This window comes from Castor canadensis, chromosome 10 (genome assembly GCF_047511655.1).
Source record: "Castor canadensis chromosome 10, mCasCan1.hap1v2, whole genome shotgun sequence".
In the NCBI taxonomy this organism is placed as follows: domain Eukaryota; kingdom Metazoa; phylum Chordata; class Mammalia; order Rodentia; family Castoridae; genus Castor; species Castor canadensis.
The window spans coordinates 106,906,404-106,926,367 of record NC_133395.1 but is presented as its reverse complement, the minus strand read 5'-3'; the positions used below and the strand labels follow the sequence as shown (position 1 = coordinate 106,926,367).

The window sequence follows — 19,964 nt, the reverse complement described above, 5'->3', positions numbered from 1 at the left end:
TTTACAGTGTGTATGTGTGTGTGTATATGTATATATGTGTGTGTGCGCACATAATACACACACACCAATAAGGACAATAATTTCAGATAGCTGTAAGTGTTGTGAAGAAAACGGGATGCTTCCAGGTGGAAGGAAGCTTTAAAATCAGTAGGCTTAGAAGTCCCTTTGGCTCTTTTGTTTTATTTTGTTAGCTTTTGGTGGCACTGGGGTTTGAACTCAGGGCTTCATACTAGCTAGGCAGGCAAGTAGTCCCTTTGGTAAGTGATATATGAGCTAAGACCAGAATAATGACCTTCAAAGACATAAGCTTTTTAATTAGATTTGGTATTATGGATTGAACTCAGGGTCTCTTGCCAACCACACACCCTACCACTGAGCTATCCCCCAACTCCATTCACAAGCATTTTAAACATGACCAGGTCAAATTTCCACAGCTTTTTCCTCACTGCCTTGACACCATATTTTGTTACAGTCACCATTGGTCTCCAAAAAAATTTTAAGTTGTCTCAGTCTCTGCTAAAAATAAATATAAGCTGGGCATGGTGGAATATTCTCATAATCCCAGCACTTGGCAGAATAAGGCACATGGATTGTGAATTCAGGCCTGGCCTGTTTCAAAAATTTTTTAAAAAGCCATTCATTACCATCTAGGCAAAGATTCATTCTTTAGCTACACAAGGGAGGAAAGATTTCCTTAAGAGAAGGTAGGGGATATGAGTTCTATGAGTAGTTGAGAGAAGCCAGGCAGTAGAATTTGGGATTGGGGATTTGAAGAGTTGAGGAAAATATAAGGACTAAGGGCAGTGGCAATACTTAAGTTTTTATTGCTTCATTTAGGCCCATCCATTTTGTAGCTTGCTTAACAAATTCTATCAACTAGTACGATTCCACATTTGACACTAAAAGATATACAATTATCAGTCCTCCTCCATTATCAAGAGTTAGAAAAAAGAAAACACGGACATATTGTGAGTGCCAACCCAACAGCATTTCAATCTCTAAAGTTACTATGGAGCACTTGATAAGCATACACAAGATCCTGGGTTCTGTTCCTAGTACCAACACTAACTAAACTAGATCTTCAGAAGTGCTAGCCACTAAGTCAGCACCCTCCCATGCAAACATGGTGGATAAAATGATGCAGAATATATTCATTGAGATGAACTAAAAAGCAAAATCAGAAAACAAAAGTTAATGAGGAAGTTAATGAGGAAGAAATAGGGAGTTCTTAGCAATTCATAAATTTCAACATCTGGTATGTTATTTGTGATGTCTTAAGTTCAATGTCCATGATCTTAAATATAATTAAATTCAAAAATACTTTTAGGGTCCTTATTACATCAATCAAAGGTCTTTTGTAAGAAACTGAAATAAGTCCCCAACCTTAAAAACTCTATAATAAAAGGGATTAGAGGCTAAAGAAAGGCTGTGAAATACAGATGTTAGAACCATTACAGAGTGTAAAACTCAGTTTCTCTGCTGTGGTATAAAACTACAAAAAGTACAATAATTAAATGCAGTAGAAGTATCCTCAAATACTATCTAGAGGAACTAGCATCCTAGCTGAAGTGAGACCAGCAGAGTTATGGGTTGTAATGATGCTCCACATAGCGAGAACAAAATGATCAAAGATGCCTAGGTGAGAACACATGGGCAATATTCAGTGAATACGCTATACATGTGGACAAAGGACAAAGCAACATTTGAGGAGATGGAAGCTATAAAAATAAAATGAAAGAAACTGTGAGTTGGGACTAGAGTTGAAGAACTTCAGATACCAGTTATCAAATGCCATTGAACATTTTTGAATAGGAGAATGACTGGCTACAGTGTAAAGAATGGATTGAAAAGGCAAGAATATACATTAATTCTAGTTCATATAAATACTACACATGGCTCACACATTGGGATTAGACTTCAAATCTGAGGATCAGAGAGTTTTTAGTGAGGAATGGATGATAGTTTATGAAGGGAAAAAGGAAGAGCTGAAAATGATACTGCTGTTTGTTTCAAGTCTGGGTGACTTGGAGATTTAGTCACCAAGGTTTAGTTTGGGACATGCTGTTGACATGACATTGACATGACAAAATTGATTTGACATATCCTACCTCCTGATTCTTACTGGGATTGTCCACAAGCTATTACCATGAGTAGCATACAACACTGGCACAAGCCCTGGAGGATAAAGTACCACAGATAACATTTACATATGATGCTCTTCTGTAGTAATTAGGGAGTCGATTGGAAGACTGGTTGTTCAAGGGCTTGTATCATCTTCATTGCACAAGGTTGAACAAGCACTCACAGCATACCTTAGCCCAAGTACACGTCAAAGAAACGGCTATAAATTATAAATCACAAACTAAAAAGTAGCCTTTATTCGGAGAGGAAAGCAATTTAACATTCTTCTATCAAATTACAATTTTTTTTCCTGGCTTGGTTTCAGATGTCTCACCAAAGATTAGGGTGTTCAGATTAACCATTAAGCGGGTCTGCAGTTGGAACGTAATGAACATTTTGGGTCGCCTTTCACTGGAGTCTTACTTGAGAACTGCTGTAGCAAGCCTGCAGGTTAGAATACAGCTTCATCACCAAACAGGCAGTGATCTTGGACTCTGTTACTCAATCCCTATCGCCTCGAATTCTTCAAATGCAAAACAGGCACGCCTCATTCATTCATTCCACAAACATGACCTTGGCTACCGGGCACACGTGTTAACAGCGGTGAGGACCAGAACTTGGGGGTTAGCATCCTAATGAAGGGAGACAGGCAGAATGAACTCAGTGTGAGAATTAAGTAGGATAATCCTTGCAAAGCGTTTAGTATAGTAACTCTCAAAAATAAATTCTGAATACGAGTTTTTATTTTAGGGACTGGAGGTGTGGCTCAATCAGTAGAGTGCCTGTTTTGCAAGCGCAAGACCCTGAGTTCAAGCCCCAGTCCCACCAAAAAGAAAAGAATAAGAGATATTAAGATTTGCCCCTCCCCTCTCCCTACGAACAGGTACATTCTCAATAAAATCAACGTTCTAGTCTCGATTTCGCCGCCTAAAGGCTGCTGTTGGGATGACGACGGTCCTAGTCCACCCAAAATAAATATGACTTACTGCTCTTTACCTACACTCCCATTCCCTGGGATATGGGAGGCGGGGGAGGAAACTCTCGTGCTAGAGAAGACCCTCAAAAAAGCCCAGTTTGCTGAATTGCCAGGATTCAGATGTTTGGGGGAGGGGAGTCTGTGAGCGAATACTCAAGACAGAATCTCAGGGCCTCACGATCTGTGGGCGAAACAAACCAAGTTCTTTAGCTCTTCCGCCAACGCAGGGCGATGAAGGCGCCTCCCCCACCCCCGCCACCAGAGATGACCGCCACCCGGCGATCCCCGCCTAGATAACAATGGCGCTGGCGAGGGCGTGGTTGCACCCCAGGATGAAGTAAGGAAGGGCGGGGAGACAGATCGCGGAATCACATGACACTAGCCCCGCCCCCGCTGCCGGCTCGGGGTGGGAAGCTAGAACAAGGGCCGGCGGAGCGGATGGAACGGGAGGACGGGCGGATACCGGAAGTGACGTAGAACGTATTTCGCTACGTGCAGCGACGTGGCGGCGGGATCGACGCCTAGCAGCGGAAGTGGCTGCCGCGGTGGGACTTGTGTGTTTGTGTTTTGGTTTGTGAAGCCGGCGGCCAGCCTGAGGGGAGGAGGCAGAGGAGGAAGGAGGAGGAAGAATTAGTCGGAACTCGAGCGCTCGCGGCGGCGGTGGCGGCGGAGGAGGAGGAGAAAGGAAGGAGGAAGGCGGGGCGGAGAGAGGCGGAGACCGAGCCCGGCAGGGGCGGCACCACGGCTCGAGCCCCGCACCGTCCAGTGTGAGGGGAGCGGCGCAAGGAGGTGACGCCGCCGCAGCCTCGTTCCTTCGGGCCACACCTGGGCCTTACTACCAGGAAGCTGCGGTCCCGCGGCTCCTCTCACTGCCGTCTCAGGTAACCAAGCTACCCCTCCCCATGCGCGGAGCGGGCCGGGACCCCCCATTATCCGCGGTCCCCAGGCTGTCCGCGGCCCTGCCCGCGCCCATCCTCCCGCTCCTCCTCCCAGGTGCGCGCCAGCCCGCCGCGCCCGAGCGCTCTTGAACCCGGCGTCCTGTCCTGCCAGGCCTGGTGACTCATCCCTTAAGGAGCTCTAGACAACAAGATTTGGGGACTAGTCGAGGGAGCGACGGGTGTTACCCTCTTTCCTTCTCAAGATGGCGCCGCGGGAAGAGCCCTGGGGGCCCTGGTCCCGCCTGGCCCGGTCTTGGGATCTCGGTCTAAGCTAGGCCAGGTTCAGGGAACAAGGGAGGACGGCCACTCGGCGTGGCGAGCATTGCTGCTTCAGCAGGGACCCAGGCCTACGGCAGGTGTGAGCTGGAGGAGCTCCGCCTACCTCGGACTTGGAAAGACGGGCGATGCAAACGGTGGGAGTTGGTCAGAACAGGCTGGCTAGAGCTTTTTGTCATCTCTGAGAGGTGGTGAGCCAGCCGAGGCTTTAGAGTCTCAGGACACCTCGGCCGCCGAACCCTGCCCTGTGTTCCCGTCCCTGTAAGCTAGTTATCTCTCCCCTGAGACTTAACGCCATACTTCACATAGTTTCCGTCTTGCCCAGGTAGCATCCAAGGGCCGAATCGGTTGCCTTGCACACAACTAATACGGAGGGGAAAAAACACGTCCGTGTGCCCCTCTGGGAATACTTAGGATTGCCCAGATTCTTCATTCTTCACGTAAATCCGAGGTCATTGAACTCGTAGGGTTGTTGTAAGCAACAGTGCCTGGCACACATTAAGTACCCAGTAATTTTTTTTTGATGAGAGAACATCTAAAATTATTTCGCGGGATATTCCTTATTTTCAAAAGATCTAAAATGAATATTCTGCAAAATATTCATGAATATTCTGACAAAAATCTCAGTAAGTAATGATATAAGTGATATGTATATAATTTTTAGTGATGCTGGGGATTGGACCCACAGCCTGCTGCATGCTAAGCAGGTGCTCCACTGAGCTACACTTCCAGCCCTTCGCACAATTTTTATTTTAATGTTATGGTAACTATACGTATAACCAAGTTTGTCTTACTTTCTGTTTGCGATAGTTAGTAGCAGTCATGATTCACTAACTTTAAACCTGAAAAGGCAAAGCTAATTCAGAATCTTGTTTGATTTTTCTATAAGAATGTGATGCTTTTCTCTGAAATTTTGGAAGTACAATAGAAATTTGGTAAAATAATCTTTTATTAGTCATTTACTGTTTTGTAGGTAACAGACAATTGGGAAGTGTTTAAATTGGTAATATATATATCTGAAGGTGTGGGTCCATTTTCAGTCTATGTGACTATGAGCATTATCTCATCAAAGGGTCACTTAATCACCTATTTCAGTCACTGCTATTTAGGAGGCACTATATTAGAGATTACTTAACATGCTTTCTTTCCCTTTTAACTATGCACATTACATATTATGGACATACAGGCTCAAACATTAAAGAATTTGCCCAGAAATGGTTAAAGCCAGGATTAGACTCCCAAATCTGGTGTGGTTGTGTAGGCTGAGGTGGGATAGTAGCTCTATTTATATCCCATTGGTTGGAAGCAGTTCAAACATATCAGTTCACCTGTAAACAGGTCAGTACATATTGGTAAAAGATAAGGACTCTAAAAAGTTAGCATTTAGGTAAGAAAGAGGTGATTTTATTGACTTGAAAACTTAAGATCGTATGGATATATTAATGAATTCATCATTATCAAGGGTGTTTCTTGTATAAAATCAAATGTCACGGGAAGGCAAATTCTATGAAGTAGCTAAATAAAGGTTTTTATGGAGGATTAGTTATATTTTAACTAACAGGTTTAATGTATATTATTAGCATATAACCAAATTTTGATTAAAGGTGGGAGTAAACTACTAAGATTGATTTATGAGTAAACTAAAACGGTTGCTTTAAATATTCACCAGTTCTTTTGAGGTTGAAAATAAACTTCAGCTGTAGTGGTACAGGCCCCTAATCCCAGATCTTGGGAGGCTGAGGCAGGAGAATCACCAGCCTGAGCTACATAATGAGACCCTGTCTCAAAAAAGGTGACATAGAGGTTGCTGTTCAGTCTATTTTTTTCTAAATGTGAGTTAAATAGAAAATAATAGCATGTTAACTCAAAAACAATGAAAAAAATTCAGTGTAAGTAAGTACATCAACACTAATCCCATCAGATAGAGAACAGTTTTTAGCATTTTTCTGTATGATATACTTGAGCAGATGAGGAAACAGTTTTCAGTTTTAGCCACTGGGCATACAAACTGTGGGGAGCTTAAAAATATTTCTTGCTTTAAAATAAGTAATTGTTAAGTGAAACAGAAGCCTTCAAATACTAAATTCTAGATTCTATTCTAGATGCTTTACATTTACTAACTTTCCTCAAAAATAATTTTAAGCCAGGTTGTGTGGTGAGAAAGCCCAAACTCTTGAGTCATCTCTCAGATTGTCTTGATTTGAAACTCAGCTCTGTCTCACCTCTGTCACAGTTACAGTATGACCTCAGTTAAATTACTTAGCCTTTCTGTGCCTCTGTTTACTCATTTGTAAGGATTGTAGTAGTACTTAATTTTACATTGTTGTGTGGCTTTTTTGAGTACTTACAATACTACCAGGCACCAAGTCAACTCTTTAGTGAAGGTTGGATTTTTCTTTTTCTTTCTGAAATGGTCTCTCCATGTAGCCAAGGTTGACCTCAAATTTTAGATCTTCCTATCTCAGCCATCCGAAGTGCTAGAATTACAGGCTGGTGTCACCAAGCCCTGGTGAAGGTTAGCTTTAAAAAATAAATAAGAGCTAGTGGAGTGGCTCAAGTGGTAAGAGCACCTGCCTAGCAAGCATGAAGCCCTGAGTTCAAAACCCAGGGCTGCCAAAAAAACAAAGAAAAAACACGAGTGTTACAAAGTAATGTTGTAGGTGCCAATCTTATGCTTTTAGATTATTTCCTTAAAAGGATAGTGAAATAATGTAAATGACATTGAATGTTCCATTGAGGTATAATTATACAATAATATGCTGTGAGCAAAACTTATTAAAGCAATTAATACTAGAATTGCTCTGTATTATTGATTCGTATATTTAATTCAGATTTGTTTCTTTGCAGGTCTCTTCCCTCCAGAAAGAAAAAAAAAATTTGACACCTTGCACCCTGGAAGTACATTTTAGGAGTCTGAAATTAGGGACTTCTTTCAAATTTGGAATATGGCTAATCGAGGAGCAACAAGACCCAACGGGCCAAATACTGGAAATAAAATATGCCAGTTCAAACTAGTACTTCTCGGAGAGTCTGCTGTTGGCAAGTCAAGCCTTGTGCTTCGTTTTGTGAAAGGCCAGTTTCATGAATTTCAAGAGAGTACCATTGGGGGTGAGATTCCCTTTTTTCCTTACATCATTTAGTTGACTTATACATTAACAAATATTTTGGTATTCCAATTGTGTGATTATGAATATCTTGATCATATAGAGAAAAAAGCTTTCAGCAGACTTCAAGCTTTAAAACCTACCTTGATTTTTGCTGAGATGATAACTTTTTGTGTTTTGATTTCCTGGTTAATCCCAACATGGTTGCATTATAGCTAAAATACAGGTATAAATTTAGTGAATAGAATCTATTCCAAGAAATAAGATTTAGTGATAGTTAGAAGTTTCTTCAAATTAATAAATCCTCAATTAGATTGACTTTAGAATGAATAGAAGAGTTAACCTTAAATTTTAATTTTGTGTAACTGAACTATTTGTAAGTTAACTTGTACCAGTTTGTAAAATTAAGCTTAAGTGTTACTAGGGTACGCATGTAAAAATGCTCCTAGGATAAGGGAATAAGAAAGGTAAGTAGTGTAAAGGGACATATAGGAAAATGGGACCTAGAGAAAAAGGTGGGAGAGGAAGAAAAAATGGAGCAAGCACTGCAAACAGTGGGTAATGGTAGGATGGAGATGAGAGAAAGGTAAGATGCAAGACAAAAAGAGAAAACTAATAGTACATTATAGTCCAAAGAAGACTGAAAATTCAAGAATTTAATCAAATACATAATTATACATCAGTGGGGCAAAAGAGCATCTTTGGGGCCTAAATCTCATCTGTGAAATGAAGCTTTTGAATTAGGTGATATTAGAGGAATCACAGGGCTTTAAGACTCACGGTTTTACAAGGGACATGTAAATAGTACCGTTTTTTAAGGTACTTACAAGTATATTTCAACCCCATACTTGAATAAGTAAAATAAATTACACAACTCTTCCACCTTCTTACTTTCCTACATGAGGGAAATATGCTAGGTAAGTGGTGTTTCTATTTTAATTGACTCAGTAGTATAATAGTGAATGTCAGCTTTTTTGTATTTTTACATCATGGTAGTGTGTTAAATTACGTGAGTATTTTTATGTTTTTTTTTTTTATAATTACTTGGCACTAGAAAGAATAGTATATATTATAGAACTTTTGAGCTGAAAGCTGGACTTTAAATGTCAGTGCAAGGAGAATAAGATATACTGATGAACACTTCTGTAAATGTCACAACGTGCCCCCAGTACAACAATGATATGATAGTAAAAATTAAAAAAAAAAATACTAATACACGGTATATTGCAAATCCTTTGTAGTTTCTTTGTTAGTACAGTCTATCTGGTTTAGTAATGAAATGTTATCTCTCAGGATGATTTAGCCTTTATAAGCATCTTGGTCCAAAGCCAGCTGACCCATCTACTGGAAACAGTTTTAAAACCCACTTGATTATATCCACCTACCTTAAACCATTTGACGGTCAGTAGCAGCATTTCCCCAGTCCATAGGCATTCTGTGCTAAATACCCTGGGCCAAAAAGGTTTGGGACTTGACTGTATGCTCCCCATCCCACTTTCATAGTACATATTAAATTAATGAAAGCTTACATACTATAGAACATAACAACAGAATTCCTGGGAAGCTTCTAGGAACCTAAAATCAGAAATTCTGTTTTATTTTTGATAATCCAGTTATCTTAATATAATTTTTATTTTCATTTAACAACAGTCATAGTGTCTACATTTCATTAATGAATTTTTCATAAAGATTTTCCTTCCTGCATATAAAGTTTCTTTTGTACAGTTCATGTTTGGCTAAAAGAAACTTGCATCCAAATTTCTGCATTAATGATTATTGGATACTTTTTTGAGTATGCTGATATTGCCTGTTTGTTCCTATAGGAGTTGTAGTTAGTGCCATTATGATTACAGCTGAAAGCACTTTTTTTTTTTTTTAAATGGAGACAGCATTTTGTGATGTATTCCTGGCTGGCCTCAAACTAGCAGTGCTCCTGCCTCAGCCTCCCAAATGCTGGGATTACAGTTGCACAAAACCACAGGCCCAAGAAAAGCACATTCTTTTTATGCGCTTTGCTAACAGTTCTTTGCCCACAGGAACTATAGTAGATCCTAAGCATTTAAGGACCTCAGGGTTTGAAGTATTTACTGTCAACTCCAAAGGGTCCTTGTAAGTAATATGGTTTGGTTGTTTTTTTTTTTTTTTTAATTACTTGACTGTTTATATTTAGTAATTAGTTTATATTAGTATTAGTTTTTATCCGGTATATTAGTTACTATGTTCCAAAGCACTGAAAATTCTCGTTTCTATTTTATCGTGTTCTAAGGTAGAAATCATGTTGCAATCTTGAATTTATGGGTTGTAGAACCTTCTGAATTTTATATGGTTCTTCCTAAAAATGATAATTTGATTTAAGAATCCTTACATCAAGTGTCTCACTATACCCCACACTCCCTTGACCCTGTAGCACTCTTGGTGGAATTAGTTAGCTTGGTTCAGGCTTAGCAATTTAGGGAGTTGTAGCTTGTTTGTAGGAGTTTAAAGTTTGCATATTTATGTTTCTGAATGTCTAAGATAAGCCCAGTGGCAGCATTTGCCACAGTACATAGACATTCTGTGCTAAGTATTCTGGGCCACAAAGTTTGGAACTTGGCTGTATGTGCCCCTCCCCACTTTCATAGTACATATTAAAATAATAAAAGCATACATACTGTAGTACAGAACTGCTGGGAAGCATGCCAGTGCTGCTGGGGAGCATTGGGCTTAGAAGGTTGTCTCCTCCTTTATTTGCTATCTCATCTGTAGGCTTAGCTCTTCCTTAAATACTTGTTAGATGGTAGGACTGGCCATCTTTCACTTAGCACGTTGAATACCTAAAAATTTTAAAAAGACATTTAAATGATATTTATAGACAAGTGGATTCTCAGTGTGGGTTAGAATATGCAGTGAAATGCATGCAAGTCAGACAGTCCTTTGTACCACAGTTATAATTTTCTGTGTACTAATCAAAAAATGTCTTATGCTAAGGTTTAGGTGATAAAACTGTACAGGAAAATGTTAACATTTCTCTTGCTGATATTGTGATTTTTGAGCATTAGTTTAATAATTCTTAGTGTTTCTGTTCCACAAGCATCTGCATTACTAGGAACTTATAAATTCCCATATTGAATCAAAACAATGAAGTAGAGCCAGCAGTCTGTTTTAACAAGTCTTCCAGATGATTCTGGTGCATGCTGAAGTTTGAGAATCGCCGCTTTGGGGTTTTTTTTTTTGCTGTTGGTCTCAGTCTGTACTCCAGGCTGGCCTGGAACTCACTATTATCCAGACTGGCTTTGCGCTTATAATCCTTCTGCCTCAACTTCCTTAGTTGCTGGGATTAGGGTTAGGTTATAGGCCTGTGCCACCATGCTTGGTTGCGTATTATAAAAAGCACTTTGAGAAAGGAGGACAGAAGACCCAGAGATCAATTACCAGCATTCAGTGGGTGGTTTTTTTGTGTGTGTGTTTTTTTTTTTTCCTGAGACAGGAACTCACCCTGTAGTTAAGACTAGCCTCTAACTTGCTATGTCACCTAACAAGTGGCCTGAAATTCATGATCCTTCTGCTTTAGCCTCCCAAGTGCTGGAATTTCCATGCTTGGTTTGGAAATTCCTTCCCTCCCTCCCACTGGGGTTTGAACTTAGGACATACACCTTGAGCCACTCCATTAGCCCTTTTCTGTGAAGGGGTCTCGAGAACTGTTTGCCTGGGCTGACTTTGAACCCTGATTGTCCTGATCTCTGCCTCCTTTAGTAACTAGGATTATGGGCGTGAGCCACCAACGCCCCGCCAATGTTTTTGATTAATGAGAAAAAAATTTCTGAAATATTTATTGTAATTTTTTATGCACTGAGTTAGTTTGTGGAAGGTGGTCATTTGTTTTCAAGTGAAAGATTATTTATGCATAATATAGTTCCTCCTAGAAAGTATATATGTAGTGGTTTGGTATGTTACAAAGAGAAGTTGCTAGAGATTTGGAATTCCATATCATTTCGTATCACTTATGACCTAAAGAGATGATCTTTTAATAGTGGAACTATCAATTATTCTCTGATTTCTTAATTTAAAATGATACATTAACTGATCAGGCCCCATTGCTCAGGTCTGTAATCCTAATTACTTGGAAGGTGGAAATTGGGAGGACTGCAATTCAAGGCCAGTCTGGGCACATCCCCATCTCAATCAATGGCTGGGCACAGTGATAAGAGCCAGTCTTCCCAGCTATGCAGAGAAACACAAATAAGATCACTGTTCAGGCTAGTCCAGACATAAAAGGAGACCCTATCTAAAAATAACCAATGCAAAAGGGGTTGGGGTTGTGCTTAAGTGGTAGACCACCTGCCTACCAAGCACAAAACCCTGAGTTCAACACTCAGTACCACCTCCCACCCCCAAAAATAAGTTAAGATAACTAAAACATTCCTATGAGTTGAGAGTAGACTTGGTTCTAATCCTTACACCTCTTTCATGAACACTTACTCAAACTCTATTTACACATTTGTAAAAAGAGAGTATTGAACTATATAAGAATTGGTACAAAGCAGACGTTCTTTGAAATTGTGTTACCTACGTTAAATACTGGAGTTAATAAAATTTATTTCATGAAATAACTGTGGATAATGAGTGTCAGTTTTAATTTTGTTAATTCCCTCTAGTGCTATTGAAGTATTCAAAGCTGTTTGATAGGATGATTTTTACCAAATAGCTCTAACTTAGTGAATTACTTTTGTTGATTCACTAATTTATTGCCTTTATTCTGTTGTCTAGGGGGAAGTAATAATAGGTTGCCTCAAATTCAGATCTCTGCAAATTTACCTAGCTCCTAACACCATAATACTAGAAACCAAAGATGACTTCTTGGTTTAGTATGGGGGAGAGAATGACTAAACACTGTAATCTAGTACTGTAATTTAAAAATATGCAAATGGAAGTAGGAATATAGTCTAGGAGTAGGGCCTTTGCCCAGCTTGCATGAGGCCCTGGATTCATTCCCTGGCACCACAAAAACGAACAAAAAGGTATATAAAAATGATGTTTCAGGGCTGGAGGTGTGGCTCAAGCCTGCTTTGCAATTGTGAAGCCCTGAGTTCAAACCTCCGTCCTACCCCACACACACACACACACACACACACAAAGTGACATTTCATGCCAGTTTTTAAAGTAAGCCTAAAATTCTGGATGTTCCTATTTATACATACATCTCTCCAAAAGAGGATATACATTAAAACAAAGTGTATTCTCAACTATGTTCTGAAGAAATGTAAATTTGCATTTGCACATGAGCTTTATGAGATAGTCTTGCTGCTTTTAGTGAAGTTTTTGCCAGCTTTCTGGTTCTATTTTGTCTGTTTAAGGTTTCTGGATAATTGACCTTCTTAGATACATAATGGTAGTGGTGAGTGCTGTAGGGTGAAAAGGTTTGGTTTTTTTGGTTTTGTTTTTCAATGCATTAAAATAAGGATTCCAGGCTGGTGGTGTTGCTTAGTGGTAGAACACTTCTCTAGCATGTGGGAAGCCCTGGGTTCAATCCTCAGCACCTCAAAAAAAAAAATTATAACTTGATAAAAAAGCATGAGAAACTTTGGAAAATTGTTCCTTTCCCCCTTTTAAGTAATATATCATAATTATCTTTTTTGTGAAGCATTCTGAGTTAACTTATAATAAACATCACTGAAAACCCTGTCAAACCTCTTGTGGAGAAGAAGGGTATTTAAGATAAAGAAAAGCAATAGGTGTTATTCCAGAAGTTTTTTTTTTTTTTTTAAATGATTGGCCATCTAGATAATAAGCATAAATTCTAGGTCCTTCTTCATTAAATTCATCAGTATGAGAGTGTTACTGAAGTCACATTGAACTTTAGAAGTAAATAATCCTAGTGCATTATAAATATTGCAAAACAGAATTTGAAGTGTTGCTCAACAGCATTCATCCTCTTAAGGTAATGTGGGTAAAGAAAGGTAGGAGCTGGGTGAAGAAATGGTCGCTTAGGTTTTTTTGTTCTTTATTTTTTAAGTCAGTGTCTCACTGGGTAGGCCAAACTGGCCTTGAGCTCAAGATCTTTCTGCTTCTACCTCCCCTGAAGTGCTGGGATGGAAAAAGTGTGCCACCATGCTTTGCTCTACCTCAGTTTTGACAGCTGGAGGTAACAGGTGCTCTTTGGATGAAAAAAAAAAAAAGAGTTGGGAACAATGATCTGGTATGTTACTCTTGTAATTATATAATTACCAGACATCTTCATTCTGCTTTTCTCAGTCAAAAAATAACCCTTCCTCACTTTTTATTCTAAATCTGGTCATCAAACCAAGGGCCTTGCACATGCTAGGCAAGCGCCATTATCACTAAAATAACACCACCCAGCCCTTGTTCTTTTTGTCATCATTGTTGGAAGTTTTTTGTTGTTGGTTTCTCCTCCCTCTCTTATTCCCTCCCTCCTTTCCTTCCTTCCTCCTCCTTTCCTTTTCTTTTTCCTTCCTCTCCCCTCCCCCTTTCTCCATTCTTCCTTCTTCTTCAAGGTGAACTCAAGGTCTCATAACAAGCACTCTTACCAATTGAGTTATGCCCTCAGTCCTTTTGCTTTAGTTTGAGATAGTGTCTCATGCTAACTTTGCCCAAGCTGGCCTTAGACTGTCTCCCAAATAGCTTGGGAGTGTGCCACCATGTCTGCGTCCCCTTGTCCTTGTTTTTTTTCTTTTCTTTTCTTTTTTGAGACGGCGTCTCATTATGAAGCCCAGGCTGGCTTGGAACTCACTGTGTAGCTCAGGCTGACCTTGAACTCGAAATCCTCCTGCCTCAGCTTCTGAAGTGCTGGGATTATAGATGTGTACCACCAGGCCTGGCAGAAAAGTAGCTCTTTATCTTTTCTTAAAACTAATGTTGGAATTGGCTTTCAGTTCTCAATGTTTGTGCCATGAATCAAATTCATTTTCTTCCCTTTTTGTATTCATAAGTAACATCAATTTTGGAAAAAACAGTACTTCACAGAAATGCAGGGTAATACTAAAATAGAGTACTTAAAATGGTTAATTAGGATGTTCACAGGATTTAAATAGCATTTTTACAAGTCTCATCTCTATCATAGCTATATGTTAATACAATTGTATAGATGAGGAAACTGAAGCAGTAGCTTAAGAATTATTCTGAGCTATTGCAACTAAGTGGCAGCTGGAATTCAGAACAGCTCTTTCTTCCATGCAATCCTCATTCTGGAATTGAACATGTGTGCATTTTTTTTCCTTGGAAGAAACTTTATCAGACTAGACAATCTGTTTAGTTACGGTACACACGACAAACATTGTTCTACATAATGTGTAATATTAGGAGATTTTGGCCCTCTTTATTTTGTATATTGTTTAAGGAAACTAATGTGAAAGTATTTTCAAAAAATTTGCGGCTGTGGAAGTAGCTCAGTGGTAGGGTGCTTGCCTAACATTTGTGAGGCACTGGACTTGATTCCCAGCCCTGCAAAATAAATAAAAGGAAAAAAAATTTTAAAGAGTATTAGGTAAAAATTTATATCGCTTATATTCCTAAATTAATATCACTGGTTTCATTTTTCTGCCATCTACATGTATCACACTTAATATTTTAATTATTTCATTTAATTTGTTCATGTGAGCCAAAATTTTAAAAGTTAATGAAAGTTTATAATGAAACTGTTCACATCTGATAACCTACTGAGTTCTTTTCCTCCAAGATAATGCCACTTCAACGTTTCTTTTACTCAGATTTGTGCATTCTTTTTTTTTTTAAACAAAATTTGAAGCCTGTCAGACCTATTGTAGTATAATTTATACATTTTACTTTACTACTGTTTTGATTATCTATTGCTGAGAAACAACCCAAAAGTTAGAGACTTCAAACCATTTTATCATCTCTCATGGTTCTGAGTTTAGTGGTTGGTTTTCATTTGCTGTCCCATGCTTTTACAGTCAGTACTGGAGCTAGATCATCTTAACTTATCTAGTGGTTGCTGTAGACTGTTGGGACCTCAGCTGTGACTGTCAGCAAGAACCTCTACATCTGGCCTCACCACCTGACCTGGGTTTTCCTCACAACATTATGGTTGGGTTTAAAAGGTAGTGTCAAAAGTACCAAGTAGAAGCTGGATGGCCTTTTTTCGACCTAGCCACAGAAGTCACACAGATGGTATCAATTATTTTTTTAGTGACAGACTAAAATATGCCAGAGTCACATTGTAAAGAATGTGGTGTGGTATATTTTGATGCATCTATCTTGGAAAACACAATCTGAGATTTATCCATATCAAAAGAGTGTCCTTATTTTTCTTTATAATAATCATACTATCCCATTACATTTTATTAGCTTATAAGGTTTCTTAGTATTTCCATGTTTTCCATTTTTATATTTTAGTAATTGGTAATCTCTTTTTTTAATTGTTCGGCCCTCTTTTTGTTGTTGTTGTTATTGTTGTGCTGGCATTCAAACCCAAGGCCCTGTGCATGTCAGGCAAGCACTGTACCACCATTGAGGTACATCCCCAGCCCTACTTGACATAAACCTTTGCTTGCTTTGTTTTTGTTTGTTTTACAGTACTGGGGATTGAACTCGGGGAGCCTACACCTTGAGCCACTCCACCAGCCCTTTTTTGTGATAGGTTTTTCAAGATAGGGTCTTGTAAACTATTTACCTGGGCTGGCTTCAAGCCACAAACCTTCTGAGTAGCTAGGATTACAGGTGTAGGCTACCAGCACCCAGCATAACCTTTGCCTTTTTGTTTGAATATCATCTGGAGTTATTTCTGTAATTGATTTTTCAGTATGGTTATAGAACCCAAAGGAGTTTTATCTAAGTGACTGTTGATCTAAAGGATTCCAGCCTTTTGATAACTTTTCTCCCTTAGTGCACTCTCATATTTTGTGGGAATTGCTTACCATAGGTAATTAGGGTCTGGGATTATAGATTTTCTGTAATTGGTAAAATGGATTTCTTTTTCTTTCTTCTTTTTCTTTTTTTTTTTTTTTTTAATGGATACAGGGTCTTGTTTTATAGTTCAAGCTAGTATAGAACTCAAAGTCCTGCCACCTCTGCCTCCCACTTGCCAGAATTATAGGCCTGTACTACCACGCCCAGCCCTAATCTGTGATTTAAAGTCCTCTCTTAGCTCTTCTTTTCATTTAAGCTTTTTGCTTAAATGTTAGAACTCACCTTGTAGGTAAGCTTAATCATTTTCAAGGCTAATAACATTTTAAGTCAGGGAGACTGCCTTGAAGGCTATGTAGCGAAACCCTGTCTCAAAAAATAAAAGTAATATTCTTTCTCCCTGACAACATGGAAGAAGCCCTAGTCAATTCATATTTATTATTTTTCTTGATTTCATGCAGAATTAGCCTTCCCTTTGTGTCATAAGTATCACATTTTCCAGGATTATAATTCATTTGGCAACTGATACCTTTTAAGATGTTCATTTTTTTTTTAATTTAATTCTAAAATATACAGAAGACAAAATCTACCATTTTAAATGCTTTAAGTGTAGGGTTCAGTAGTAGTGCTTTTACATTGTTGTAACCTGCCAAACTTTTGTCTTCCGCAACTGAAACTTTAACATCCGTTAAACAGTAATTACCCCCTGCCAGCATTGTGGTTTTTTCTTTTAATTTTACTATTGTAAATAGAAGTATGTATAGTACTTGTTCTTTTGTGTCTGGCGTATTTCATTTAGCATAATATCCTCAAGGTTCATCCATGTTATAGCATGTGTCCAAATTTTTTTTTTCTTGAGACAGGGACTTACTGTGAATCCCAGTCTGGCTTGGAATTTGCTCTGTAACTCAGGCTGGCCTTGTACTCACAATCTTCCTGCTTCTGCCTGAGTGCTGGGGTTTCAGGCATGTACAACCAACTCTTTCCTTTTTAAGGCTGAATAATATTCCATTTTGTAGATACGCTGCATTTCACTACATGTTCATTTATCCATTGTTGGATACGTGGCCTTGATTCTATGATATAGCTAATGTGAATGATACTCTTGTTAATGTATACAAACACTCATTGAGTCTCTGCTGTCATGACTTTTGGGTACATACCAAGAAGTAAAAATACTGGGTCATATAGCAATTCTATCTTTTTTATTTCCCTTCAGTGCTGGAGCTCAAACCGAGGGCCTCACACATGCAGGGCACACACTGTACCACTGAGCTATATCCTCAGCCTTATCTTTAAAATTTCTGAGGAATTTTGTCTCCATACTGTTTTCCACAGCATCAGCACAGGAGTTCCAATTTCTCCTTACCAACACTTATTTTCTCTTGTTTTGGTAATAGCTATTCTTTGAATGTGAAATAGTAACTCATGGTTTTATTCACATTTCCCTAATGATTGTGATGTTGAATATTTTTTTCTTGTGCTTATTGGCTCCTGGTATATCTTATTTGAAGAAATGTCTATTCAAGTCCTTTGTCCAATTTATAATTGAGTGTTTTAGTTATTGCTGATTTATAGGAGTTTAAATATTCTAGATATCAATCCTTTATCAGGTGCTCATTGATTTTTAAGAATGAATTCTATATTTTTTTTAGAACATCTCTTTAGATTTACTTTTGGAAGATTGCCTTTTGTTGTGTTTTTGTTTTTGTTTGGCTGTACTGAAATTTGAACTCAGGGCCTTAAAATTGCTAGGCAGGCTTTCTACCTCTTGAGCCACTCCACCAGTCATGTGTGTGTGGTTGTGTGTTGGGTATTTTTGAGATAGGGTTTCACTTTTTGTTGGCTTCGAACTGTAATCCTCCTGATCACTGCCTCCCAAATAGCCATGTAACTAGGATTCCAGGAATGAGCCACTGGTGCCAGCAGATTGCCTTTTTAATATATATTATGTATATAGTATTTTTTTTTTTACCTTGTTGCTAGGCTTTTGGAGTATTTTCTATTTGAGTTTAGGCAGGTAGAGTATGCTTTACTCTCTGCCCTACTGTATTTTTATCCCCTTCTCTTCTTCCTTGCATTAGGTGGACTGTAACTCTTCCCTGATTACACGATCATTTCTCTTGTCATCACCCATTGGGTGCATACTATATACAAATGTATAGTTTTATGGGACATAAAAATGACCTCAGTTTTTACATTACCTGTTTTCTGCTCTAGAGCATCCATAGTCTTCTGCATGTATAACTTTGTCATCTGAAGTCAGTGCTCATATCTGAGAAAATCTGTTATGTTACTGCTATAAGTATTCATTTTCCCAGCAAACCAGTTTCTACACATTTGTTTCCATGTTTGTTTCCTGTGTAGCCCACCTTAGCCTCATGCAACACCACACCTGGCTCATTTTCTGCTTTCACTGATAATTTTGGTAACTGGTTCTTGTTGCTATTTGGCCCATTTTGCCATCAGTCCCCCTATTTGGATATTCATCTTAGTGTTTAATCCAGATCCATTGAATTCATCGAATTCTTTAGTTCCAAAAACCATTGCTTCACCTGTATATGATTTCCAAATAATTTTACTTGGATTTTGTGATCATAAGCTTTCATTCTACTTCTGAGATAACACATCTGTACCGTTTCAGCATAGCTGTTAAATCACAGCTTCTGAAAGTTTTACAGAATAGTCAACCATGGTCCACTTTGAGGGCACTGCAATTGTTTTAGTTTCTTCTGTGCTTTTCTGATCATATTTTCACATATATATGCCCTTATCCCCACCAGGAATTTGTATATACATATGTTAGTATTATATAATGTATAACATACTACTTTTTCTCAATTAAATAAGTCATCTTATAGCCAGTTTTTGTTTTGTTTTTGAGACAGGGTCTTGTTACATAGTGCAGGATGGCCTCAAACTTGCAATCATCCTTCCTCAGTCTCCACAGTACTGGGATTTTAGGCCTGTGCCACCACATCCAGCTTATAATCAATTTTAATTGCTGCTTAATACTTCCCAAGTTACTGATTTTTTTTATTTATATATTTAGGTTACTTTTAATTACTGACTATTTTTAAGTTCTTTTAGCATGAAAGTTTTTTCCCAAGTTTCCTATCCATCATTTAGAAATCCCATGAAATTATTAGATTAACAGTACCAGCATTTTCATGGTTTTGATGTATGTTGTCTGAATTCTTTCCAAAAGACTTGTAAAACATCATCAGCATAGCATTGGTTCTTTGCCACATCTTCTTTTTTTTTTTAATTTTTTTTTCATTTAGCTAATTCAAGAGATTAAAAATTGTTTCTGGTATGTGGATGATTTTGTTCATTACTAGTGATATTGACTACTTTTCTGTTATATTGCTTTTGTAAATTATCTTTACATATTTATCCTTGAGGCAGTAAAGTTTTTTTTAAGATATAGATAAGCTTTCTACATACTAAAAATATTAATATCTTAGCATCTATTATAGAAACTTCTCATTGTGTTTACACAATGTTTTGGATGTATGACACGTGTTTTACGAACTTGAAATCTCAGACTTTGTGTAATTGAATTCAGTAGTCTTATGGACAATTTTTGGTCAGTTCTAATAAAGTAACTCTTTCCTATCAAATTTGATACATGAAGGCTGGAAATGTAGCTCAGTGGTAGAGTGTTTGCCTAACATGAGTGAGGTCTCG

At 38.4% G+C, this 19,964-nt stretch overlaps 1 protein-coding gene and 1 pseudogene across 1 annotated transcript in view; both read left to right on the top strand.

Moving 5' to 3' along the window:
* Window positions 1-3,572: 3,572 nt before the first annotated feature.
* On the top strand, window positions 3,573-7,136 carry LOC141411406 (uncharacterized; annotated as a pseudogene).
* Window positions 3,838-19,964, top strand: part of Rab5a (RAB5A, member RAS oncogene family) — a 29,709-nt gene continuing 13,582 nt past the window's right edge. Inside the window, exons 1-2 of the mRNA XM_020173399.2 lie at window positions 3,838-3,978; window positions 7,159-7,419. Coding sequence (XP_020028988.1) covers window positions 7,257-7,419 — 163 coding nt within the window. The 5' untranslated portion in view covers window positions 3,838-3,978; window positions 7,159-7,256. The remainder of the gene's footprint in view (window positions 3,979-7,158; window positions 7,420-19,964) is intronic.